The 27,589-nt window shown below is 38.5% G+C and overlaps 1 protein-coding gene across 2 annotated transcripts; it reads right to left on the bottom strand.

The window, feature by feature from the left end:
- Positions 1-1,828: 1,828 nt before the first annotated feature.
- LOC133653874 (S-adenosylhomocysteine hydrolase-like protein 1) lies at positions 1,829-27,465 on the bottom strand. Of its 2 annotated transcripts, XM_062053665.1 has the most exons (17): positions 26,975-27,465; positions 18,018-18,129; positions 17,786-17,929; positions 17,444-17,544; positions 12,913-13,015; positions 9,773-9,867; positions 9,584-9,690; positions 9,405-9,521; positions 6,848-6,911; positions 6,581-6,669; positions 6,417-6,487; positions 6,261-6,355; positions 5,013-5,111; positions 4,857-4,925; positions 4,630-4,708; positions 4,437-4,557; positions 1,829-4,127 (listed from the first exon to the last, which is right to left on the bottom strand). In XM_062053665.1, the coding sequence occupies exons 1-17, from the start codon at positions 27,140-27,142 to the stop codon at positions 4,121-4,123; spliced, it is 1,641 nt and encodes a 546-aa protein (XP_061909649.1). In that variant the 5' UTR covers positions 27,143-27,465; the 3' UTR covers positions 1,829-4,120. The 2 variants fall into 2 exon arrangements, with proteins under 2 accessions (XP_061909649.1, XP_061909658.1); XM_062053674.1 differs by lacking the exon at positions 1,829-4,127 and having other exon boundaries at positions 4,433-4,557.
- Between the last annotated feature and the right edge of the window lie 124 nt (positions 27,466-27,589).

Here is a 27,589-nt window from a genome sequence, read left to right as displayed (position 1 = left end):
CATCCCCCGCAAGCGGTAGAAAATGGATGGATGGATCTCCAATACTCTTTGAAGAGCTTCTTCACTCAGATGTTTTAACATTGCATAGCTTATTCTGTCTTTACCTGGTTACTTTTGCTTCATTTATTGCCTTTTTCATTTTACTCAATGGAACATTTAATAAATCATTATTTTCTTCTTTTTTTTTTTTTTGTCCTGTCCAGCTTCTCAGGCAAATCATATAGTTGATGTAGATGCCCATATCGGCTGTTCAGATTTACTTTACAAAAGAGAAGGGGACGGCGTGGCGAAGTTGGTAGAGTGGCCGTGCCAGCAATCGGAGGGTTGCTGATTACTGGGGTTCAATCCCCACCTTCTACCATCCTAGTCACGTCCGTTGTGTCCTTGGGCAAGACACTTCACCCTTGCTCCTGATGGGTGCTGGTTAGCGCCTTGCATGGCAGCTCCCGCCATCAGTGTGTGTGTGTGAATGGGTGAATGTGGAAATACTGTCAAAGCGCTTTGAGTACCTTGAAGGTAGAAAAGCGCTATACAAGTATAACCCATTTATTTATTTAAGTGTAGGATACTTCTCTTGTTGCCTTATTTGTATTTGACTTTATTAAATGTATTTATATTATCATTTGGTGCAGCCGGGCCGGAGCAGGAGGGGATAAAAAGAGAGAAATTATTATGTTGCTGGTAAATAATATGATTGTAGTAGTAGGCTAAAGTTAAATTATTTAGTATGCACTAATTAAAGGGGCAGAGCTTTAAGAGACATTTTAGCTTTTATATTTTATAAGATATATTTTTTGTAAGAACCACAATTAATAAATATATTTCAGTGAATAACTTATTGTTCAAATCTGTATATAAATATGTACATAAAGTGTTGTAATTATATTGTAAAATGGATGGATGAATGGATGGATGGACGTTTAAAACAAAACTGTTATTAATTAGTAAGTATACATTTTTTGAGCCTTTTTAGAGAAAATCATATCATTGTAGAAAATTATGCAAATTACTCAATGATGTCATGGTGACCACGCCCATAGCCACGACCCCACCGCCACAGGTATCTTGGCAGTTTATGGGAAACACTGCCTTGTCTTCATCTTTAACTGCTTTTATCTTTTTATTCTTTAAAACTGGATAGTTCCAAGACTTTTGTACAGCATTCATCTTTTTAACAACTCCCCATATAGTCTTTGTACCGGCACTTTCACAAAACTTCTACAAAAACAAATTTTTACATTTTCTTATTATTTTCCTTACTTTCGCCTGTTTTTTTATTTTCAATATACGGTAGTTGTTGAAATTCACACAGTTCTTGAATTAAAAAAAACATTGTTTCTGGTTTTTACTGCAGCTGAGCATTCTTCTGTCCAACAAGGAACTAATTTATTCCTCTTACTTTTAGACCTCTCTGGAATAGAGCTTTTTATAAGCTTCCACAATAACTGTAGTTACTCTTTTCTCCGTCTGATTTTCATGTACTTTTTTTGCTGCCTCTGCATATTCCCCCCCCCAAGTTTTAATGTTTTGAATTTCAGTAGTCTTTATCCTGTCTTCACAAACTCTGTGGCCAATACTGTGTGACCCACCACAATATACAGACACACCAGCTCCACACTTGCCTTCTTCATGGTAAATAGTCATGAAAATAAAGAAAACACATTGAATGAGAAGGTGTGTCCAAACTATTGGCCTGTACCATATGAAATGAAAACTATACATATAAACATTTGTTATCACAGATTAAACCCCAGGTCCTCACCTTGTTTTACATCTCCTGCTTTTATAACTATCTTAGTGATTTTTTACAACATAAAAAAAATAAAGATTCACCAGGGTCAATTTGCTAAGTTGCCAGCCTTTTATTAAAGGGAAGGGTGCACATAATTTTTCAGAGCATATCGTGTTGTGATTGTGTTTTAGAACTAAACAACAGTTTGAGTGTTCAAAGCGTAATACAGGAGTTTGTTTTCACGTCAAAAACTTCAAACCAGCAGTCGTACAATTGTAAAAATCACAGTGGTGTGCATATTTTATCCAATTTTGACAAAACACACATGCATATGTCCTATCAATTAAACCAATATATGATTAAAAGAGTTGTCAGTCGACACAAAACGAATAGATTAGAGAAGACGTATTAAGTGCTCTTTATAATGACGTGGAAGGGGGAAAAAAGACTAGATAGTAAAAGTAGACTTCAGACACTAAAATACCGATCTCCAAACTTGGTTAAAATACTTTGGACAGAAGAAAAATGCATAGCAGAATCACAACCATGTTCAGCGTCAAAAATATAAATAATAAAAACACTTGTTCAGTTAAATTGTACTAAGTGAATCACAAGGCACTGTCAACTGGCCAGTAACCATGGTTACAGTGACAATGGCGCCGTAATGTTGTAACGATACCTTTGGCTCTAGTGTTCATGAAGTTGCAAGGAAGGTGCAGGAATACGCCACATTTCTAAGGCGGGCTAGTAATGACGTGAGTTTTGATTTAGATGAAGCAAGCTAGTATAATCACTTCAATCAGGGGCGTCCAAACTTTTCTATCAAGGGAAAATAAAGGATGAAGAAGAAGTGCTACACCGTTAAATATCATTATTCTAATTGCTTTGGTGTTAATTCTATGTTTTGAATGTGCCACAGGCTAATAGAAACACACGTGTGGGCTGCAAAAGATCGGAAGACAACATAATCTAATTTGCATAAATACGGATGCTGTAGGAGAGTGAGCAAAAAACATGAAAAGCAAAACAAGTATGCTTAGAAACACAAATTACATTTAAAAAGGGGGTCTGATGAATACTCACTAAACATAGTGTCAAAGTTGTTTGCTTATTCTCTGGCAGACCAGGTGTGTATGACTTGTGTTAAGAAGCTCAGTGACAATGCATACCACTACCTGCTGTACAGAATTGTAATGACAAGCTGCACGTATGGACAGTCTCATTATAATGTGTTTAGGAGAGGAGAACAAGTAATGAAAGTCTGGGAAACACTGTTAGTGATCTGAATAAAACATTCCCATCTTAGCTTTGTGTTACAGGTGACAGAGCAAATTATTTTAAATACCTAACAGTATTTCTGACATTATGTCCAAGGTCACTAAAAAAAAGGAGCTACGACCTGAAAATTGCAGCTGTTCCGCTCTTTTGACACCCCTGCTGTAAATGAATCATTCATTGAAAACACAAGTAAATGTAGCATAATTCATAGCATTTGTATTAATAAAAAGCCTGCATAAGTCAGGTGTGCTGCTAACACAACTACCATTGACAGAAATGCCACTCCAAGTTAAACTTCTTAGTGGCGGTGTATACAGTACAAACACTGTATTTGCCGAGGCAGCATGCAGGTATGTGACTACAGCACCTGATATACACTAAATAAAAATCTACTGTCCAGCTGCCACAGTATGGCCTTACTGTTTGATCTTTTTGTTCACATCACGACAATTACATCAATGCTAAAGTGTAAATACCCTGAGGTGGATACGTTATTATTATCCCTATTTTTCCAGAAACAAACTAATTATTTTCCTAATATTATTGTAGCGCTACACCTATATGCAGTGTTAGCAGAGACAAGTGCAACAATAAAGAGCTCTTATAGCTTGTCATTGGAATGTATTCAATTTACAGGGCCAGCAAATAAAATATATAGATTTAAATCATGTAATAAAGTACTTCAAAATGCCAGTGCATTGCTTTAAAATGTCTTAATAAACCAATCGCTTTAGAGCTCAACAACAAATTAAAAGGCATCAGTCACTTCTCGAGAGTTGGCTTCACAACCCAGAGAAGTATTACTAGACTTTTTTCCACACATAAAATATACACAATTTTTTAAATCACTTCCTTATTCATCTTCTCTTACAGTTATTTGGCACATCATTCTAAAAATGTTAAATATAATTGATGCAAATGCGCCAATATCGGGTTGATATGCATGAACCACACAGCATAGTGCACTAATGTGGCTCTAACAAGGACAAAAGACAGTGAGAAATGCATTTGATGTGACAAATAAGAACACACACTGCGTCTTCATGTGAACATCAGGAAGTAGGCAATGCGCCTGGCGACCCTCAACACATTGGTTTGGCTTATTGCAGACTAATACCTGTGAAGACCAAAAAAATAGATGTTAAATACGTTACAACTATTTTAATTCACCATTCATTCGACAAGTGTGAGGTACAGCTTGAGAAAAAATAAACAAATCTGAATTAAGATAGCTTCAGTTTAAATGTAAATTATTATTTTCTTCGTTGTATACCTTACCAGTCAAAGGTTTGGATACACGTTCTCCTTCAATAACATGGGAAAGTGTGTCCAAACTTCTAACTGGTACTGCTTTCAATCTCAGCTATTACCCTGCAGTACTTTCCAGTACCACTAGGGATTCCGGTACCTCCCTTTGACTATTTACCTGTAGTAGTTGGGTTTAAAAGGACCGTTCTTATTAAGGCCCAAATATTTCGCCTGCTCATCTGAGAGCTCCGTCAGGTGAGCATCAAAGGTTGCCAGATGTAGGCTGGCCACGTATTCATCTAGATTTGGAAAGAACGTTAGAATTACTGTACATAATCAATCATAAATCAAAGCATTTGTAATATTTGTACCCATCTTCTTGGGCAGTAGGTAAACATCCTGCTTGTATCGTCCCTCTGGAGCGTTGTACAACTCAATCATAGCCAGGGCCTCAAAATGTGCATGAGATGATGAAAAAAGTGAGTACACATGTTTAATATTATATTATGGCTTTTGATGGAACAGCACTGAAGAAATTACACTTTCTTGTGTAACATAGGACTCGTTTGTGTCTAAGTCCCAGCCTGTCAGTGGTTACCTGAGTGGTGGCTGTGATGGACAAGACAAAGGTAGGAACAGTGGAGCAGCTGAGGTTAAGGAGACGTCCCTGAAAAGCAAGACAATAAAAAAAACATGAGCATGTTTTCCACAAGTTAGTCTTGCATGCTTGCTAAATAAGAATGTGTGTATTCACCTCCGCCAGCAGGATGACTCTCTTGCCATCAGGCCAAATGACATGATCCACTTGAGAGCGCACTCTCTCCCAAGTCAGCTCGGGCGTGCGAAGGCTTGCCTGTAGTATGTTTGATATTCATATTTTGTCATTTGATACAGCTGATGATAATCAAAATATTGTAACGTAATATCGCAAAATAATATTTCCAGGTCCCCTATTATGAAAAAGTGGATTTTTAAATAATGCTTCAACAGTAACATTAGTCCCTAAAGCTTGTTTATAAGCATCAAACAATCATCTCCCTCACTTGTTTGTTCCTCTTTTGAGAAAAGAGGCACTGAAATGCTCGCTTTAAAAATTCTGTTTTCATGACATCATGAAAGAAAAAAAAAATTCCTAATGGACATGATTCCACCTCTGACACGCCACTAGCGAGATGAGCCTGTCTAGTGAATACGCCCACTAATTTCATAAAGGAAAGCTTTGTAAAAACACATTTAAAAACAGGCTTCTCTACACATCATAAAATACAGCCTGGAACTCAGCCAGCTATCTGTCAGTCAGCGACAGAGTTGGAAGCTGTAAGTTTGATTATTTCATTTTTCTTCACCAATAGACTAAGTTAGCATGATGTCAATGTTAAAATGTTAGCGTGTAGCTCACATCGCTATGCTAGTGTCGCTAACGTTCACGTCGTCCTGTCCCACTCCTTTAAGTTACGTTGTTGTGTTATGGGGCGGTATAGCTCGGTTGGTAGAGTGGCCGTGCCAGCAACTTGAGGGTTCCAGGTTCAATCCCCGCTTCCGTCATCCAAGTCACTGCCATTGTGTCCTTGTGCAAGACACTTTATCCACCTGCTCCCAGTGCCACCCACACTGGTTTAAATGTAACTTAGATATTGGGTTTCACTATGTAAAGCGCTTTGAGTCACTAGAGAAAAAGTGCTATATAAATAGAATTCACTTCACACTTCATTTATGTACTGAATGCCGTTTATAAGGTTGGATAAGCACAAAGTTAGAGTGTGCTTATTGGAGCAAACACAGCTTATTAGCATTAATGATACAAATGCACAGAACGGCGTGTTGTCATTTGGGTTTACAAAAAGCACTTTTAAACTGTGTACTTTTTAAGGCTAGATTTTGGGCAACGCACTTCAAATACATTATGGTGGGACCTCTATAACGTATTTAAAATTATTGAATTTCAAATCAATTAGTATCATTTATATACCCCTAAATGCTCCGTAGATAATTAGGTACTTACCACATCAATCTCCGTGTTGGAGTGGCCCATGTTGCACACAATGGAGCCGTTTTTCATGCGGTCCAGCTGGTCTCTGGTCACCACATTCTTGTTTCCTGCAGACAAGGAGCAGCATCCGTAAGCACCACACAATCATTCTAAGGCGAGGGGATTTACCAGTGCATGTGATGATGATGTCAACCTGGCGAATGACCTCGTTCAACTTGACCACCCTGAAGCCATCCATGCTGTTCAGAAGAAGCCGCAATCAGCACAGTGACAACTGCGGGTGTATTGCGGTTATGTTTTATTATTAATATGTTATTTTACGCTTCGCTCACCAAGCTTGTAGGGCACAAATGGGGTCAATCTCAGTAATGTAGACGATGGCTCCAAGAGCTTTCAATGCGGCACAACAACCTTTCCCAACCTGCAAAAGACAAAACACTGTACTGTAAAAGTAAAGACCTCTTGTCTGAAGGCACATTGAACAACATGCTTAAGAATCGTCAAACTATAATTTAGCATTGAGGTCTGACAAGTGTTTTTGCCGTTCCATTGACTGAAGGAAATATTGTGTAAGCAAAGTCCCACAGGTAGTATCTCACCTCACCATAGCCGCACACAACCACCTGTTTGCCTCCAAACATGACATCTGTGGTTCTCTTCAAGCTAAAAACAATGGAGTATAGTAGTTAGCACATGTGCTGCTACTGTACCTTCCAATGAGCCTTGTAGGACTCGCTATACCACACCAACAATTATAAGCCTGCAGAGTCATTAGCTGCAACAATTACGTTTTCTTTTTTTGAGTATTAGGGCCAAAGTGAAAACTAGCTTAAGATGTATTTTTTCCTCATATTAATAAAACATTATTCTTGTAAAAAAAAGGTTTTATTTTACAATATTACAATTGTATTCCCAAATAAAAATATTTTTTCTGTAATACTACAATTTTATTCCAATTACATCACTTTTCTTTCTAGTAATATTACGACTTCACTGCCATAAAAACAATTTTCACCAGCGTAATATTACAACTTTACGCTCATATTTATTTTTGCACTTGTAATTTAAGGATTCTAGACACAATGATATTCACTTCCAATATGATACAGATATTGGTCCGTTACGATATGAGCATAAATCTTACATGTTTTATTTTTTTATAGTGTGGAATGTTAGAAAAGGTTTAATCAAGTGAAATTAGTCAAACAAAACAAATCGGCATGAATTTATTATTTACTGTCTGTAATGAACTTATGTTATTTATGATTTGGAGTGGAGGGGTAATTGTTTTTTTGAAGACACCTAATTGCCACAATAATTTGTGAAGTTAAGTTCATGACGCAGTAAGTTGAATGATACGAACACATTTTTTACTGGATACTTTCTTATCTGCTTCTATCCTGGAGACGTTGTATGTGTACGTAACATGAAGGTATAATTTTTTGATACTTGTTTATATGGACAAATGTGCTGTTTTAGACTGCAATATTGTTCAATTAAGGACGCTTATTACGTACTGTATGTTTAGCTTGTGTGCTATTGTGTACCTTGTGTTTACCTTGGGTAAATGACTTGACTAAAATAGAAGAAAAGAACAATGTGTGCTTATTGGAAGACATTTAGATGTTAGATGTTAACTGGCTATCTAGCTTTGCACAAGTAAAAACGTTTCAGGACTGCTGTTTTCGGAGCACTTATATCGGAGATTTTAGATGCAATCCAATATAACCTATTTGTTTTATGATGATATCGGATCAATACGCGTGACCAATATTGTATCGGGACACCACTTATCATTTTTGTATATAAAATAATTATAATGAAAATGTTTTGCACTGGTAATATTACTAAAGCTACTAGTTTTCAATGCAATATTAAAAGGGGCCTATTATGCAAAACCAACTTTTCCTACTATTTGGTACCTGATTTGGTGTAATTGTGATCCCCATAAGTCTCAAAAATGTGAAATTAAGCCATGGAGTTATGACGAAGATATTTGTAAAACAATCTTGTCTTCTTTCAAACGAGCCGTTTGGAATTTGTTTTAGTTACGTTAGCAATATCTCCATATATGGTAGAGGTTTTTAAGAGCTTTGCGCTAGTCCACCATTTCTATCGAGTTGTAGTCCGACATTGTTGTCAATACGTTCCTTATATTCCTCCATCTTCTTGTTGTAGGGCAAACTGGCTCGTAGATACACATGCATGCTAAAATTCTCCGCTGTTGCCATTTCTAATACAAAGTAGTGCATAGTTCTAACTTAAATCTGTCAGTAGACTCCATAGGAAAGCAATAAAAACTGGCTGACGGGGAGAAGACACAGTCAAAAAAGACTTGGCCTGAAGGGACGTTAATAAGACCACCCACAAAACAGCGCATTCTGAAGAGATGGTAATAAAGCGGCTTAAGGATGGTCTGTAAACATAATTATAATCTATAAACATTTTGACCAAAGCACCACCTTTACATGTTATGTAGACCAGAAGAAAATGTTTTAAATGTAGAAAAAAAGATTAAGTTTTTTCTACAAGTTCTAATTCTTATAAAATGAAGGTTTTTAAATGCAATACTGTGATTTATTTTTTTTAATTCTTGCAATAATGTGACTTCAGACTTCAGTTTGAGATTCCTCTTGTGACATATTTACATCTCTATCTTTGTCAACTACTATTATTACAACCTAATTATAATTGTTCCAGCAGTCGTATTACATTTGGTTTTATGTTACAGTTTTTCTTTTCAGTATGGCGCTACTCCTCCTATATATTTTATTTTTCAGTAAATGATTTGGAAAACAATTTGAAACCTAGGCAGAGGTCTGCTCTCTACTGCGAGCCATCTAAATTTATGATGGAACACTTGCCACAAGACAACAGTCTTGCTGGCAGATTATTAATCAGAGGGAAGTAATAAATTGCAGCGCGGACTGGGAGTAAGACAGGTGAAATTGCTTACCCATTCCAGAGCTGTGCGCATGTTGTTAGAGAGTACTAAACTATTCATTGGCAGCCTTGGTGAAAATTAACAGAGCTATTACAGTTTGCATTGCTGACATATCACAGGCTTTAACTATCTCTATTTGTAGAGCTGCTAAACAAACAAAATGTACAAATGTTTGGACATTACACTCTGGATTGGCCGACGGACTTACTTACCCGTCCAAGATGGACTCTCTGCAGCAGTAAAGGTTATCAAACTTTTGCTTTGTGACAGAATCGTTTACATTCATGGCTGGCACACACAGTTTGCCAGCCTTGGAGAGCTGGTACAACCTGCAAAGATACTGTTGTCACTTCACATTGTACCTGCGTATTTATTGCAGCCCAAAGATAACCTGTGAACCCCAGTGACGCTCTCTTCTACGATGCCTCGGATCTTCTTGAATACATTTGGGTATTTCTTGTACATCCAGTGCGTCAGGTCACCTCCGTCATCCAGGATCTAACAGGCAGAGGGAGATCATATTCATTAGTCAGTTCAAACAGCTCGTTTCTAGACTGCATGGCAGTTATTTCTAGCATACCATGTTAGGCTGCCATCCTTCATTGTTGACACAGCGGTCAATACACCACCAGAAGTCGTCCTCAGACTCGCCCTTCCAGGCAAACACAGCCACGCCTGAAACGTATTATACAGGTGATATTTACAATGTCCTATTAGCAGCTCCCTGACTGGATGAAATTTAGAGAGGTTTGCGCATACTAAAACACATGCAAACTTGACAGCACATGCAAAGCTGATTTAGTGAAATTGTGCGCAGAGAATAGCGTCTCTTTAGTGAGCAGAATAAGGAGCCCAATCCATTTAGCGTTTCTGTCTTCATGAATATGCAGAGTATATGCTGATTATTAGAACGGCCACAATACCAAGAGGAGGATATGCAAAGATAATCATTCAGCACACGCAATTTTTCAAGGCTGATCACTGTTCTGCGGGCGCTATTTTGTGTCTTTATTTAGCATGTCTGAAAAGTGTGTGCTGCAAAAACAGGTGATGGACAAGGAGTCATCCGTCCTATGCGTGTGTCAACATATTTAGACTGTCACACAAACCCCGTTTCCATATGAGTTGGGAAATTGTGTTAGATTTAAATATAAACGGAATACAATGATTTGCAAATCCTTTTCAACCCATATTCAATTGAATGCACTACAAAGACAAGATATTTGATGTTCAAACTCATAAACTTTTTTTTTTTTTTGCAAATAATAATTAACTTAGAATTTCATGGCTGCAACACGTGCCAAAGTAGTTGGGAAAGGGCATGTTCACCACTGTGTTACATCACCTTTTCTTTTAGCAACACTCAATAAACGATTGGGAACTCAGGAAACTAATTGTTGAAGCTTTGAAAGTGGAATTCTTTCCCATTCTTGTTTTATGTAGAGCTTCAGTCGTTCAACAGTCCGGGGTCTCCGCTGTCGTATTTTACGCTTCATAATGCGCCACACATTTTCGATGGGAGACAGGTCTGGACTGCAGGCGGGCCAGGAAAGTACCCGCACTCTTTTTTTACGAAGCCACGCTGTTGTAACACGTGCTGAATGTGGCTTGGCATTGTCTTGCTGAAATAAGCAGGGGCGTCCATGAAAAAGACGGCGCTTAGATGGCAGCATATGTTGTTCCAAAACCTGTATGTACCTTTCAGCATTAATGGTGCCTTCACATATGTGTAAGTTACCCATGCCTTGGGCACTAATGCACCCCCATACCATCACAGATGCTGGCTTTTGAACTTTGCGTCGATAACAGTCTGGATGGTTCGCTTCCCCTTTGGTCATGATGACACGATTACCAGTGTTGGGTTAGTTACTGAAAACCAGTAACTAGTTACAGTTACTAGTTACTTTATTTTAAAAGTAACTCAGTTACTAACTCAGTTACTTACACCAAAAAGTAATGCGTTACTGTGAAAAGTAACTATTTAGTTACTTCTACTTTTTTTTTTTTTTTAAAGCTCCCATTAATGCCCTTTTAGCCTTCATTTCAGTACTGCAGCACTGGAGATTAATACAATGTGTTGATCAACTTGACATGCATTTGCATCACTGAACTCTGCTAAGCAATGTGGTCTACATACAACACACAAAGACAAAGATATGTTTCAAAGGGCCAATTTATTTCAGGCCAGAACAAATTGACAAAATTATTTTAAATAGCTGCAACATAACATACATAAGTAACAAACAGCATAATAACAACATAGCTGTAAACCTGGCTTCACCTAAGGAAGGCACACGTGACATACACAAAGCTTTAACCAGGCAGATTTTTTAATTGTTGTTTTGGGCAGTAGACGGGATCTTTGATCCAAGACACAACTTACATTTAACTAAAATGTTCTTTTCTTTGTGCTCAACAAAAGAAAAGAAGTGAGAATATCTCATACTTGCCAACCCTCCCGATTTTCAGTGCCTCTCCCCGGGACAACCATTCTCCCAAATTTCTCCCGATTTCCAGCCGGACTTAAGGCACGCCCTCCAGGTCCGTGCGAACCTGAGTGAGGACAGCCTGTCGTCACGTCCGCTTGGCCAACCAAAAAGTAACCACAGAACACTATACGGTATAGTGTTCTGTGGTTACTTTTTGGTTGGCCAACGGTTTACATTGTATTGCGCATTGGCATCAAATTCTAAAGTTAATGATTATTTAAAAAAAACAAAACGTTTATCAGTTTGAACATCAAATATGTTGTCTTTGTAGCATATTCAACTGAATATGGGTTGAAAATTATTTGCAAATCATTGTATTCCGTTTATATTTACAACTTACACAATTTCCCAACTCATATGGAAATGGGGTTTGTAAATAAAAGTGTTTGGACATATTGTCTGTTCAGCAATATAATTTTATAGCTAATGGTGACTTAAAGGGGAACTGCATCTTTTTTGGAATTTTGCCTATCATTCACAATTCTAATCAGAGACAAGCACACGTTTTTCATGCATTCTAACTCGTAAATAAACGCTCACAAGTCAGCAAACAACTGAGCTAATGGAATTATCTCTATTCCGACTATAAAGCGCTCTAAAAAACATCCAAAAACCTCCATCAACATTTATAAACATGCTGCAAGTATATGTGTAATGTAGTAACAGGCACATTCATAGAGCATAATAACATGAATGTGTAGGGCACATAATGCCAAAATAATACACAAAAACCTCATTTAAATAGGGTGGTCTGAACCACTTTTCAACTGTACACACAATGTAAAGAGATCAAAGGCAACATGCCCACTAATAGTACAAGCAATTTTACAGTATACTCTTGCTTTTTATGCAGGAAGAGTGCAGTGTAGCTGAAATATTTACAGGACATTGCAATTATGTAACTGACAGAATAACAACAATGGAAAGGGCTATGGGCCGTCTATTAGTTGTTTTTTTAAATGGTGCACTACAGCAGCAACTTACTAAATAGCAGACAACCCCCTACAACTCAGTTCCATGTAATTTACACTGCTTGCTCTTCTTTCAGCTATTAAAATGCCAGACCACTGGAATGACCTACAGTTAAATAAATGGCATACTTTCACCATCCCATAGCAAAGTGATGGTGCTTCTTTCAAGTTTAATGCATAATGTCTGTCATTAACATTTTCAAAGAAGAAACTTGCCAGCATGTTAGGTAAATGTGTTTTGTCTTGGTTAGTGTTTATACCGATCTCTGACAGGGCAGCAGCTACTTCATTCTGCGTGGAGTAGATGTTGCAAGCAGTCCAGCGGCACTGTGCACCAAGAGCCACCAGAGTCTCAATCAGCACCTACAAACGCAGATAAGATAAAGCCATTGACTGAAAAAACAAAAAAAGAACAGGTTTTTTCTAATTTGTTTATTATTTGATAATTTTAGTAACACAAAAGGCTCAACAAGATGGACGAAATATCTGACGGAATGTCAACACAACACTTAGAGGGCACCCACACTAGGCACTCTGTGCCCTGCTTGGATTAACTTGATACCCAAAGTCTGAAAAAGACATGTCTTATATTTTGGGTTTAGCGATTTATACATGCAAACAGGGTTTTTGGTCCTATCACCAACAAGCGTGTGTGTATCCTAAGGATTGAACCAGGGACAGGGCGGGTCACAATGATCGAACGCAAGCGGCCTCTAAGCATCTAGTTTACCGTGACATACAGCAGCTTTAACTGGTCACTTGATAGTAAGTATAACAACACTTTGGACTTGATGAGTTGATTGTTTTGTATGAAAAACCGATCTCAAAAAGAGGGTCTGTCTTGAATTTAGTGTTATTTTATATTCTAGAATCACTCTAATGGCCACTCTAATATAAAATAATTCACAAAGTCAAAGCGACGGAACACTTGCTTTGTGTAATACATGGGAATGCTACTTCCACTAGGTTTTACAAACAGAACCAATCTAAAAGCAAAATGTTGTTTAATAAAGTGACTGCTCACAAATCCTTTAGAGCAGTGTGAGTGTGGATGAGTGGAATCTAGGGCTGCAACAACTAATCGATTAAAATCGATTATAAAAATAGTTGGCGATAAATTTAGTCATCGATTCGTTGGATCTATGCTATGCGCATGCGCATAAGCTACTTTTATTTTTTTATAAACCTTTATTTATAAACTGCAACATTTACAAACAGCTGAGAAACAATAATCAAAATAAGTATGGTGCCATTATGCTGGGTTTTTTTCAATAAAATACAGGAAAGTAGAGAAATGTAGTTTGTCCCTTTTATCCGATTATTAATCGATTAATCAAAGTAATAATCGACAGATTAATCGATTATCAAATTAGTTGTTAGTTGCAGCCCTAGTGGAATCATAGATTTAACTAAATATGCCAGCACGCTGTAGCAGCCAATGTGGCGGCCATCTTGCCACTTTCCCTATCAATGAAATACAATACAATGAGTTGTATATTGTAAATATATCACAACTTGTTTATTGCTCAGTCGATTTTAAAGTGGTTTACTTTATTGACAATGTACAAACTTGTGCTTGTAACACACATTTTGTGTACCTATTAAAGATTATTGCCTGTGTTCTTGATTCAACCATACGGTATATTTTGCAACTGCTTACAGCACAATGTCCCTGCATTTCTGTTGTCTTTGTTTCCGTGCCTTCCACAACGATGGAATACCTACAGCTAAAAAGTGTGTTACGTATCTATTGGTATTAATGGCTACATTGTCCATTTCATATTTTTTTGTCAAATCCAATCTTTTTATGGAGTCGTTCACATTGCAAAAAATGGGATGTCTAATGTGAACACAATCTGACCTGCATGCAGATATGACTGATGTCACACGTGCTGCAGGGTTTACGCAAGTAAACATAAATACAATTCTAATAGGTCTTAGCCCTAGCACATCTGTGGCAAATTCAAAGAATTTTGTGCAATCAAAGTCAAAAAAATGTTTACCGAATTATTGCGCGTAGAAGATTAAGACAGAACCCCATCCATCCATTTTCTACCGCTTATTCCCTTCGGGGTCGCTGGAGCCTATCTCAGCTGCAATCGGGCGGAAGGCGGAGTACACCCTGGACAAGTCACCTCCTCATCACAGGGCCAACACAGATAGACAGACAACATTCACACTCCCATTCACACACTAGGGCCAATTTAGTGTTGCCAATCAACCTATCCCCAGGTGCATGTCTTTGGAGGTGGGAGGAAGCCGAAGTACCTGGAGGGAACCTACGCAGTCATGGGGAGAACATGCAAACTCCACACAGAAAGATCCCGAGCCCTGTAGTCCTGGGATTGAACCCAGGACTACTCAGGACCTTCGTAAGAAGGAACCATATGAAAGTATTATTGTGGTAAAACTATTTGTAAACGTGTATCTCAATCTGTGCGCGTGTAATCCAATTTGCGTGCGTGTGTACCAATTTGTGGGTCTCTATAACAATCCGAGTGTTTATTCAGATCCGCGTACGTGTGTTTTAGATACGCGTACGTCTGTTTTAAGTCGCCTGTCTGTCCCTTATCAGAAAGAACCCTCAATAGGCTGTCTACTTACACGTGACTTTTGCGACACTTCTGCTGTGTAAGATTTGAGTGCGCGCATCCAGATTCCTGAGTGTGCATGCGAGTAGTAAAACCTGTGTGTGCGTATCTCAAGGTGTGCCTACATTTGACTGTCACGCTCAAAGCGTGAAGCTTGGCAACTCTGAGCAAGTGTTCGAGTTTGCTCCATCGTTGACATCATTGCAGAACACCATTAAACACTAGTGGTGAGTATAAGGAAAGGCAAGGGGGAGTTACAGACAAACAACTCTTTTTACACGTTCAAATTGCTGTACAGACAGATCGAAATAACCAATCTATCAATCCACTGTGCCTACATTTAACCAACCACAGAAGACACTACACAATTCAAACCAATCAGAAACAACGTAAGGCGGGTCTTTGCTCCTCTCTTTCACGCACCTAGGCTGTATGTTGTTTCTAAATGGTTTAAATTGCGTAGTGTTTTCCGTGGTTGGTTAAATATAGGCACACCTCAGATATGTACACGCAGATTTTATTACACGCGCGCACTTCTAAATTCGTGCGCACAAGTTGTATTACACACTCATGAATCTAGATGCGCTTGCTCAAATCGTACAGGCAGAAGTGTCACAAAAGTCACGTGTAATAAAGACGGACAATAGAGGGTCCCTGCTTCTTGCAGATCAAAGATATGCACACGCAGATTGTATTACATGCATGCACTTCCGAATGCACGCACAAATTGTATTACACTCTCACAAATCTGGATGTGCACACTCAAATCTTACACGGCAGAAGTGTGGCAAAAGTCACGTCTAAGTAAGTAGACAGCCTATTGAGGGTTATTTCTGATTAGGGACAGAGAGACAACTTAAAACACACGCACGAAGTTCTAAAAAGACACGTACGCAGATCTGAATACACACACTCGAATTGATATACAGACACACATATTAGTATACACGCACGCAAATTGGATTACACGCACATAGATTCAGATACATGTTTGCAAATAATTTTGCTACAATAGAAGAGGGCAAGAATTTTGGCTCTCGAAGTTTGCGGGACATTTGCTTCGATGCCTGCTCCGAAGAGACTCGTCGCTTTATGATCATGTATTGGTGAGAAGAACGCGACCCAATCGTTCAGACTGCAGTCAAATCAGATAGATATCTAATTTACATCCACATACGAAAGAGGCCCGAGTCGGATTTGAAAAATTCTGAATTGTACTGTTCTGATTGACATGAAAAAATTTGATACAGGTCACATGTGAGCAAAAAAATCAGAATTGACCTGCAATGTGAACAACGGGTACAACGGGCACTGCAAGTGTGTCCTGAGGAACAGGAATACTACAATACAATACAAAATACTAGGGCTGCGAATCTTTGGGTGTCCCACGATTCGATTCAATATCGATTCTTGGGTCACGATTCGATTATAAATCGATTTTTTCCGATTCTCGATTCAAAAACAATATTTTTCCGATTCAAAACAATTCTCTATTCATTCAATACATAGGATTTCAGCAGGATCTACCCCAGTCTGCTGACATGCAAGCAGAGGAGTAGATTTTTGTAAAAAGCTTTTAAAATTGTAAAGGACAATGTTTTATCAACTGATTGCAAAAATGTAAATTTGTTTTAACTATTAAATGAACCAAAAATATGACTTATTTTATCTTTGTGAAAATATTGGACACAGTGTGTTGTCAAGTTTATGAGATGTGATGCAAGTGTAAGCCACTGTGACACTGTTGTTCATTTTTATTTTTATTTTTTTATAAATGTCAAATGATAATGTCAATAAGGGACTTTTAATCACTGCTATGTTGAAATTGTTACTAATATTGATACTGTTGTTGATAATATTCATTTTTGTTTCACTATTTTTGGATTGTTCTGTGTCGTGTTTGTGTCTCCCCTCAATTGCTCTGTTTATTGCTGTTCTGAGTGTTGCTGGGTCGGGTTTGGTTTTGGAATTGGATTGCATTGTTATGGTATTGCTGTGTATTGTTTTGTTGGATTGATTAATAAATAAAAAATAAATAAAAATAGAAATAAATAAATAAAAGAAAATCGATTTTTGAAAAATGAGAATCGATACTGAATCGTACAACGTGAGAATGGCGATTTGAATTCGAATCGATTTTTTCCCACACCCCTACAAAATACTATATCTACGTTTAAGCTTGAAGACAGAAATATCTTACAGCAGTCTGTGCAGTGATGTGTGTGCAGCCCACTATTTTGGCACCTGCCAACGGTTTCTCACTCTGTGCTCTCTTCCTGAGAGCGAGCAGTGCTGACATGTCTGAGAACATAACGTTAGGAGCGATTAGTGGGAGAGAGAAAGAACAATGTCAAAGATGTCAAAGCAAAAACACACACTTGTGTAAGAAACAGGTGGAATGGAAGGCATTGCCACTCACTGGATACCGCATTAAGCACATCTGCACAATGCAACAAAGAAAAGCTATACATTACATGATATTCAATGTGCAGCTGTGCCTGATGTAGAGTCAAGTGAGTTTTGTGTCCTCTGTGCGTCTTACCTTGTTCTGCTATCTCAATCTCACGCCTGCCAAACTCTGCTTGCTTAATGTTCTTGACACAGAAGTCACCGCTGCCCTTGGAGTTGACCTGTGTTTTGTCCCGCGGGGAGGTCTCGTCGTCTGAGCTGTCGGTGTAGGATGCGGCTGAGAGGTAGAACAAAAAGTTCAAAAGGTAATATAAACAAGTCTGAGACTAAAATTAGACGATAAAAAGACTGACGCTGCTTTTTACCGGAGCTGTAGCTGTCTGTAGACGACTGAGAAATGGAGCGGGACAGCGAACGGCGGCCTGCTTTGGTGGGAAACCTGCTGAACTCCTGCTTGTCCTCCACAAACTGGATTTGCTGATAAAAAATAAGACATATTTAGGTAACGGCATAAGTTCCATGCATCTGTGATTTCAAAGTCCCTCCACTGAGAGTATCCGTGTTTTTCATACATTTAGTGCCTGTGGTCAAGGCTCATATCGTTCAGTTTCGCTCCCACACCAACGGCACAACATCATTTTTACTTCATAAAATAGATTTACTGGTAGTAAGTAAGATACCAAAAGTTCGGAAATTGACACCTAGCCCATTTTGTGTAATCGGTGTTGAAAGCCGGTACTATTTTTCAGTGAGGCGCAGTGATATCTAGTGGGGAGTGGCGCGGTTTTGGTCACATGGACCAATCAGGTAGCAGCTTTATTCTAACAACATACCTGCTATGGCGACGACAACATCCGAGAGTGAAGAGGAACGAAAGACCTCAAAAGTTAGAAAAAAAGTGCGTAAAGAGGAAAATAAAAGATGCTATATGCATCTTTCATCTGTGAACAATGAGGACGTCCAGCACTTCACTCGGACACGGTGGGACACATACAGAAACTATTTAAAACAGTGGCTTTGTCTGCAAGACCAGAACAAGCATCTGGCAGAAATCTATAAACATTGCTCGGATGTAGATTTTGACGCTATTCCTGACGACGCTGGGTTTCACGCAACATGCTACCGACGTTTTACAGATAAATCTGCATTGTTTTATGCCGAGAAAAGGACCGCACGGGCGGTGGGAGAACCATCTGCAGCCGCAGGTCAGTCAGCAGGCACGTCTGAAACTCCCCGAAAGAAACTTCGATCTCGTTCAGGTTTGCCCGTTGCTTCTGCCGGCCCCGTCCTGCCAGCCATCTGTATAATTTGTCAAAAAGTGGAAAAGTACACTCGTGTGGGAGGAAAACGCCAGAGGGATCAACTCACACAAGCAGAAACCGTGTCGGCAGGTATGTGACACACACACACACACACACACACACACACACACACACACACACACACACACACACACACACACACACACACACACACACACACACACACACACACACACACACACACACACACACACGTGTGTGAATCTATAGTAATAATGTTACAGTACATAGCGTAGGATTGAAAGAATGTGTTGTTACTTTGTAATAACCAAATGGACCATTTATACACTGTCAGAGTTAAGGGGAGACCTTGGAATTTAAAAGTTTGAGAACCACTGGCCTAGAAAAGGAAGCCCCACCCATCCCCCCATATACCTTCACACCACAGCCCCAATCTCTCTCTCCCCCCCACACACACACACACACACACACACACACACACACACACCCCTGGACTGATTTACACATCACAACCCCCACCCCTCCCCCCGCACACCTTCACACCTCACCCCTCATCCCTGAACTGACTGAACTGTGACCACTACCCACATCCCTGCTGTGACTTCATGTCACCTCCACTGCTGCTACAATAATTGAAGAATGCATAGTGCACTTTATACATCATCATTGTCATATCATCCATTATCATCTTCACTGTGAACTGAATGTGCAATACTGCTTCTGTCTACTCATGCCCACTATAGATCTGTTGTAAGATCCACACTTTAATTTACTTTATCTTATTTCTTTATTTTTGTTTCTTATTTTATTTTATTATATTTATTAGTATTAAACATCCTTAGCATTTACATTTTTAGTAAGTTTATTGTAAGTGTGCAATATAGTTTAAGTTTATTCTTGTTTAATTTTTATATTCTGTGATTCTTTATTTAGCTTAAGTTTATATTTATATTTATATTTTGTGAATTTGCAAGGGGGACCAGCAAAATAAGCTTTTCATTGTGCAGTGTGACTGTCTGTTTATCTGTGCATATGACAATAGATATCTTGAATCTTGGAATGTTTAGCTGGGAGTTCAGCAGCTCACATCACAGAGTCGTAAATCACAGGGTCATAAATACCTCTCCAACCCCCCACTCAAGACACACACACACACACACACTTTTTTACTTGTAAATCTCTGATTTTGCCAATAAAGCTTATTCTAATTATTTTTCTTTTAAAGGCCAGTTGCTGAAGGCAGCTGAGATTAAGAAAGATGCTGCCATTCTTGTCATCAAAAGCCCTGACACTGATGTGGCAGTGATTGCTGTAAGTCTTCAAAGAGCTTTACAGTGTAGCTTGTATTTTTTCACGGGAGTAGGCAACAGAACGAGGATCATAGACGTGGCTAAGGTGGCAGCAGCTCTTGGCAACAGTGTTTGTTCTGCACTCATTGGCATCCATACCTTCACAGGTTGTGACTCGACCAGTGCCTTTCATGGCAAGGGCAAAAGGAAGACATTTTCTCTTGCTTGTCAGAAAGACGAATACCTGACTGCGTTCTCAAATCTGGGCAGCAGTTTTAACCTTGACCAGTCTACGTTCAAAACACTGAGCAAATATGTGTGCCACCTGTATGGACAGGCATCTGCCAAAGACGTGAACGATGCAAGATACAAAGCATTCTGTATGGCATCGTCAGCTTTGCCAGAACTGTCCATTCCCCCAACAAGTGATGCCCTCCACCAACACTGCAAAAGGGCAAACTACCAAGCAGCAGTAATGCGACATTCCCTGACTGGTATGATGTGTGCCCCTTCACCCATTGGCAATGGATGGTACATTGAGGATGGGGAGTTAACAGTAAGATGGATGACTAGAAATCCTGCCCCAGATAGTGTGCTGCAGGTAGTCCACTGTGGTTGCAAGACAAGCAAATGTGAAACAGAAAGATGTTCATGTATGTCTGCAAAAATGTCTTGTACTGATTTATGTCACTGCCAGAACTGTGGAAATGTTTCAAAGGAAACAGAAGAAAGAGGTGCATGGGATGATGACACAGATGAAAGTGATATTGATGAGTAATTACGCACCATGTCACCATGTAAAATTTGCCACTTTTGTTTCTTTATCAAGATGTTTGATTATCGAGATGCCACACTGCCATTTTAACGGTAAAGCTTAAATAATGTCTGTATTACCTTTTTTTTCAAATTTGTTTTGGTCTTTTGTGTGTGTTTGTGTGTGTGTGTGTGTGGGGGGGGGGGTATAAATGACACATGCTGTGAAACAATTTGCTACTTTAATAAATATTTATCATATTTTATACCAATTTGGGCCTTTACTGCATCTATTTTAATCTTGTCCATTTTTGCCTTATTCCAGTTTTGGGGTGCATGGTAATATTTTGCTAGATTTTAAGCCACTTTTGGCCACGGTGTGTTACTTCTTTTGTACCTTTGATTACATAGAAGGTTGTGACATTTTTTTAATGTATGATACATAAGCTTTTAGCTAAATTTAATAAGTGTGTGCTTCATTGTGCTGGGGCAAATCACTTCAGTTGAATCGTTTTTTAAGAAATTTGCTACATTTCATGATCTAAATTCACATATGAGTATACTAAGGCACCAATATTTGTTTCAGATGTTAGGTATATGTATTTATGATATTTGAGAAAGATTTTGTGTTGCCAAAATGAATAAGACATATTTTACAAGCCAAAACTGCAGCACAAGATTTTCGTTTTTTGTGATTTACCTCTATATACATTTCTGGCTTGTGACAAAATTTGGCTAGGTATCATGTTCTGAACTTTTAACCCAAAGTCCAGAAGGGTATTATCTATGCAAAAATGCATTGAACAAGTTGTGCTTAGACGTGGGAGCGAAATTCATTTTCTAGGCACTTTTTCTCATGTCAGCTCACCGTCTAATTCACTTACAGCAGTTGAGGTTACAATTTTATTTGGACTGCCACCAAAAGATCGGGCATTAATTTTGTCTATGTTCTTTTTGGCTTGTCGCTTACAAGTAATTATCTTTAAAACAACCAAGTCACGCCGTCCAACATCTAAAATAAATACACACACTGTTAGAAAAGCCACTATTTTGCATGTTTTGTGTTTCTTATTTTAGTCTTAGTATTTTATCTGTTTAATGGGTAAACTTTTTAAGTTTTAAATATTGGTTTGTACTGTGGCACTTTAAGATTCATTTGAATGAGAAGTGTGTAACAAAGAATCTATTATTATTATAGAATTTTTCTGTTGTGCGTTGTGGCGTCAAACTGTGTTTAGCGGTCTTTGAACGCACCGTAAAAACACCTCCGTCTTATATTGATCCGTGTATAGAACAATCACTGTGAGCTAACAAAAAAACACACACAGCTTGTAGGTTCAATCTGCACAATTGAATATCTTAGTTGTAGAGACTGCAATGTGTTTATATAAATTTAGATTGGGGTATGTTGTTTCTAAATGGCGAAATACGTTAATTTGACTTGTTTTCAGTTAAACATTCAAGCTGTTGCCAGTCCATCTGTGAGCTTATCAAAGTGCATTTATCAATTTTAGTTTTATGATCATTTAAATTTAAAACAGTAATAGTAACTGTTGGGAGTTTTACCGCGGTTACCATTAATACTGTTCATGCCTAGTTGACCTAATCAACAACGTCAATTATTAAAATGCTTCAACAAAGATTTGTTATTTTTGACTAGTCATTTGATACAATTTATTGGTAGACTGTCAAGAATGTTTATGTTTACACTTTTAGGTAAATAATTGCAGCTAAATAACCCTAACAGTACTGGATACAAATACTTTTTGCACTGAATGGTATATTTACAAGACATATTGCACTTAAAGTATGTTATATTTTCACTGTGGTTGTATACTTTGTTTAAAAAGTCAAACCATTCCTTTCTCAGTAAATTATGTTTCTTTTGATACAATGTAATTTACTAGAATAGGTTTTAAAACTGAGTTTAATATCAAGTCGCACAGACAACGTCAAAAAATGTCAATCTATTCGACAAAACGACTAGTGGACTATTAAAACAATCGTTAGTTGCAGCCCTATTACACATAATAGAGTAGACACTGGATTCCTTATTCTCCAACAGGAAATAAGATTCTGAGCAACAAGAGTCTACAATTGACCAAAAACCAATCATTTGGCCATTGAGTGAGATGCCATTTGTGCTCAGAAGGTGAGTCAGATCTTCAATTGTGATTCATACCTGATTTCAAGGACCTGCTACTAAACCCTGGCCGCATACCATCAGATATAACGTAGCAACAAAGAACAATGGGAAGCCGTTTCTCGAGATTTACATGACAAGATGCTGCATAATTCACCTTGCACAAGTTGGCAGAGGTCAATCCAGGGTTTTGTTTCCCCTTCAAAAATAAAATATTTTTTGGCAAAGTTCTTGGAATCCCACATACCTGTTGAGGCACCAGGGCTCACGGCTTACACACTGATGTGTGATTGTTATGTTTAATGCTGGGAGAACTTACTTCAGGTTTTTTGAGCCAGTGTGATTTGGTTCATGCATTGTATACACTTTATTGTACTTTGATATAAAGTTGATTTACAAGGGGAATCGGCATTGTATTCTGCATGTAAAAGTATTAGTGTTCTCTAAAGCATGTGTTTGTGTTTATATCTTTGGCTTCAAAAGTGTCTTATTTGTTGTGGGAAAAATTTGTTTACATTTTTGTCTGACCCTTTACAGTTACTCACGAAAACCAAGATACCTCAGTCAGTACATAATGATTTCACCAAATGTTTAGCACATGCACACGCCTACACAATTATTAGTCTTTTAATCCCACCCACTTCATGTTGTTCAAATGCAGATTTGGTCACAGACGGCACATTTTCATATCACTCAAAAAAAGCTGCCAAATAACCAGAAGGATTACATAATCAGTATTACCGTGACTTGATTTCCATTTTGTTTTTAAGAACAGCATGTCACGTTTGTAATATTTGCACCAAGAAGAGTACAATTCTACCCAATGTGTCTGATTGCAACCATATTCACAATTCACAACCACATTACATTTTCAGGGTATGGAATTGATCGCAGCTGGACTGTTAAGAACAGACAGGACAGCTGCTCTGGTCTTTTGAGCGTGAAATGATGAAGCCTGAAAGCATGAGAGATGAAACGTTTTCTAAAACAACCTAAACGGTCCAGTTACAAACGAGTATACAATGATGGATGAATAAGACTATTGTCTCAGTGCATTACAGATTTTGAAGTACCATTGAGTGAATTGAGATTTTCGAGTACCCATTTAGGTTTTCAAGTGTATGAAGTGTTTTAAGAGCATAAGCGTGTGTGAAAGCTGTGCGTAGTGTTTATAAAGACTTTAAATCCATATATTAGTCACATAAATCATAATAAATAGTGTCCCTATTTGCAGAAATTAATTTACCACATGGGGGGTCTGGAACATAACCCAGTGATAATCGAAAGAACGCTGTAGTATTCTACATTTAATCAGCGACACAATGGAAAGGTGTCCATTTTTAAAAGTAATGAGGATGTGAAAGTATAACTCTAGCACAACACTTCCTGTTGATAGACAGTAAACTGGGCTAAGGTTTGGGCAAAATCTTCCGATTAGACCAACTGAAGGTTACTTTGCTCAGTCTTACTTTGTACACACTAGCTTCGACACAATACAAATATGTCTCACCTTGGAGAGTTCTTCCTGGTTTTTTGATGGCACGGAACAACAAACCCACATGTTGTATCAAATAATAGCAATACAAAATAAATTGTTTAAGACTGTGTTTACAAACTGACACCTGTTCGTTGTTTGACATGTCTGAGCACAAGTCCCTCCTTTTATTCCAACTTTAAAACTGTGCTCAGGGTTTATCTGGCCTAATTTGGCTCAATGTCAATCTAACTGTCTCATTGATGGCCTTGTTCAGCTCACAGGAAACCTTATTTAACCCTTCAGAGATTCTGGGGTTCAATTTTGTTTTATTGTTTAAGCTATGTTGGGGGTGTTGAATACTTTTTGTCTGATTATAATCATGACCAACACATTAAGGAAATGACTAAATCATGAAATAAAAATGGTCAGTATCAGTATCTGCAATAATGACCCTAAAAATACTTATACTTATTAGATTGATGACAGCATTCCCAGTAGAGTATATCCTAACCCGGGGGTCTGCAGCCTGCGGCTCAAGAGCCACATCTTTAGCGCCACCCTAGTGTCTCCCTGAAGAGTTTTCAAAAATGTATGAAAATGGAAAAAGGTGGGGGGAAAATATATTTTTTGTTTTAATATGGTTTCTGTAAGAGGACAAACATGACACAAACCTTCCTAATAATTAGAAATCCCACTGTTTAACTCAATCAATTGGTGAGCACCGTTTTATTCTACTAATTACGGGAGTCCCTAAACTCACCGTAGTTTGTTTACAAGTACAACTATCTACGGCGCTGCCACAGAAAGACATGTTTTATGCCACTCCTTATTTGTCTCATTTTGCCCACCAAACATTTTATGCTGTGCGTGAATACACAAAGGTGAGCTTTGTTGATGTTATTGACTTGTGTGGCGTGCTAATCAGACATATTTGGTCACTGCATGACTGCAAGCTAATCGATGCTAACATGCTATTTGGGTTAGCTGTATTTACGTATTACATCATTATGCCTCGTTTGTAGGTATATTTGAGATAATTTAATGTATTTTACTTATGTCCTCTGTGTATTTAATTCATATTTGCATATCTCATGACACATTATCTGTATGTAATATTGGCTGCATTTCTGATAGTTGTTTGTGTGCCATGCTGTTACATCCATCCATCCATTTTCTAACGCTTGTCCCTTACGGGGTCGCGGGGGGTGCTGCAGCCTATCTCAACTACATTCGGGCGGAAGGCGGGATACACCCTGGACAAGTCGCCACCTAATCGCAGAATGTTCTTCCAGACCACAGCAAACGTTATACAGCTTGCAAAGATTGTAAAAAAAATAGACTAGAAGAACACAGCCTGCGGTTTCCTTTAACTCGGACACACACATCTATACCTTTGGCCGTTCTAAGCCAGTAATTTCCAGGAGTTATCTCACCCTCTGAGAAGCCTCCGTTTTACTACTGTTTTCCAATGTTGTAAAAATTTGTAGAATAAATATTAAATTTCACAACATTTCTGTCAACAAAGATTTGCGTCAGCATGCGACAGTCATTTTGATAGTAGGCTAATACAACTAATATAAACACGTACATCATGTGTTCTCTTCATTATAACACTTATATAAGACTTTTACAGTCATTTTGATAGTGGGCTATTATAACTAATATAGACACTTACTGTACATCATGTGTTGCCTTCATTATAAGACTTATATAAGGCTTTTAATTTTTTGCGTCTCCAGACAAAATGTTTTTTGTATTTTTGGTGCACATTTTGGGTTGCCGACCCCGGTCCTAACCCCTAGTACAAGGCCATTCAACCAAAACTGTTTTGAGGGAGGGGTATTCACCCTTTACTAATATTCTTACTTTGTATATTTCCGAGTAACAGCGTCCTCTGCGGTGAACATCTGATTTGTGTTTATTTTGTCAAATTTACGGAATTTGGGGAAAAAAAACAGGAACACTGTGCTGTTTTCCAGGACCTACTGCGAAAATAGCTAGTTAAAGATTGTCTATATGACAGCGCTTCAGTGTTTTTAGGAATCTGCTACAAAAAATGTTGGTCTCTTTCAAGCGGGACAATGTGGTTCTCTGGGATGGATCTGGCCCGCGGGCTGCCAGTTGAATAACCCTGCCCTAGTAGTCAGGGGATAGATGAATATATGTATTTATCTCGAGAATAAATTCACAGGATTAGTAAAGGCACAGCTGAGCTGTTAGCTTGGTGTTAAATGGTCATTAAACGATTACTGCCCAAAATAGCTGCATGTTACAGCCACTTAGCGTCTTATATACGCTTGTATGCAAACTAGTGTTAACAATTGTAATACATCCACTTCTACTAGTAATACTACCTGCTTGGTGACTACAGTCTTACCTTTTTAACGGGCTTGTGAGTGGGCACGGCGCTGAAGGCGGACGACAGCTCTTCCATGTTCATTTCAGTGTTCTTGCTCACCGTCAAGGCGGAGTATTTCTCCGCGACATTTTCGCTTTCTTTCACCTCTTTGCTCGCCTGCTTTGCCTCCCCGGTGGACTCCGACATGTTGACCGAGACTGTCCGTTCGTTACCGGGCACCCAAAAAAAAAAAGGAGAGTCGATCTTCCGTCGACGTCGCACTTCTGTTGTCTTCTTGTGTGTGCTAGTCAACGTCACAAGCTCGTGTCATCGATGTCCTCGCGCCGCTAGGAAGCTACGCGGAAGCGGGAAATTAAGTCTCAATTGCACTTGTTTGCTAATTATGGACAAAAATAAATCCTTTTGGATTGTTGCTGCGAGTCTAGCTTTGGTATGATGCTGAGTTATCTTGAAGGTGGTAGTGTCGTTCGCCAACTGTCACCTGGCTGGTTGAGATTGTGGGCGGCAACCAAGCTTGGGGGCGTGTCCACAGCGTGTTGCGTTCAGGGTAAAATCGATTCTAGCAAGGTCATTTGGAACTTCTGTTTAGTATGTATTTTGAGGGATGAATCTTCACTTAATCCAGTGTTTTTC

This window comes from Entelurus aequoreus, linkage group LG01, assembly GCF_033978785.1.
Source record: "Entelurus aequoreus isolate RoL-2023_Sb linkage group LG01, RoL_Eaeq_v1.1, whole genome shotgun sequence".
Taxonomy (NCBI): Eukaryota; Metazoa; Chordata; class Actinopteri; order Syngnathiformes; family Syngnathidae; genus Entelurus; species Entelurus aequoreus.
This window is presented reverse-complemented; position numbering and strand designations above follow the sequence as displayed.

Coding starts and splice junctions, on each gene's coding strand:
- LOC133653874 (XM_062053665.1), bottom strand. CDS start 27,142: ATGTCGGAGTCCACCGGGGAGGCAAAGCAGGCGAGCAAAGAGGTGAAA. Junction 6,670..6,847: donor TTGTGTGCGGCTATGGTGAG/GTGAGATACTAC, acceptor TGTCTTTTGCAG/GTTGGGAAAGGTTGTTGTGC. Junction 4,926..5,012: donor GAGTCATCCTGCTGGCGGAG/GTGAATACACAC, acceptor CTTGCTTTTCAG/GGACGTCTCCTTAACCTCAG.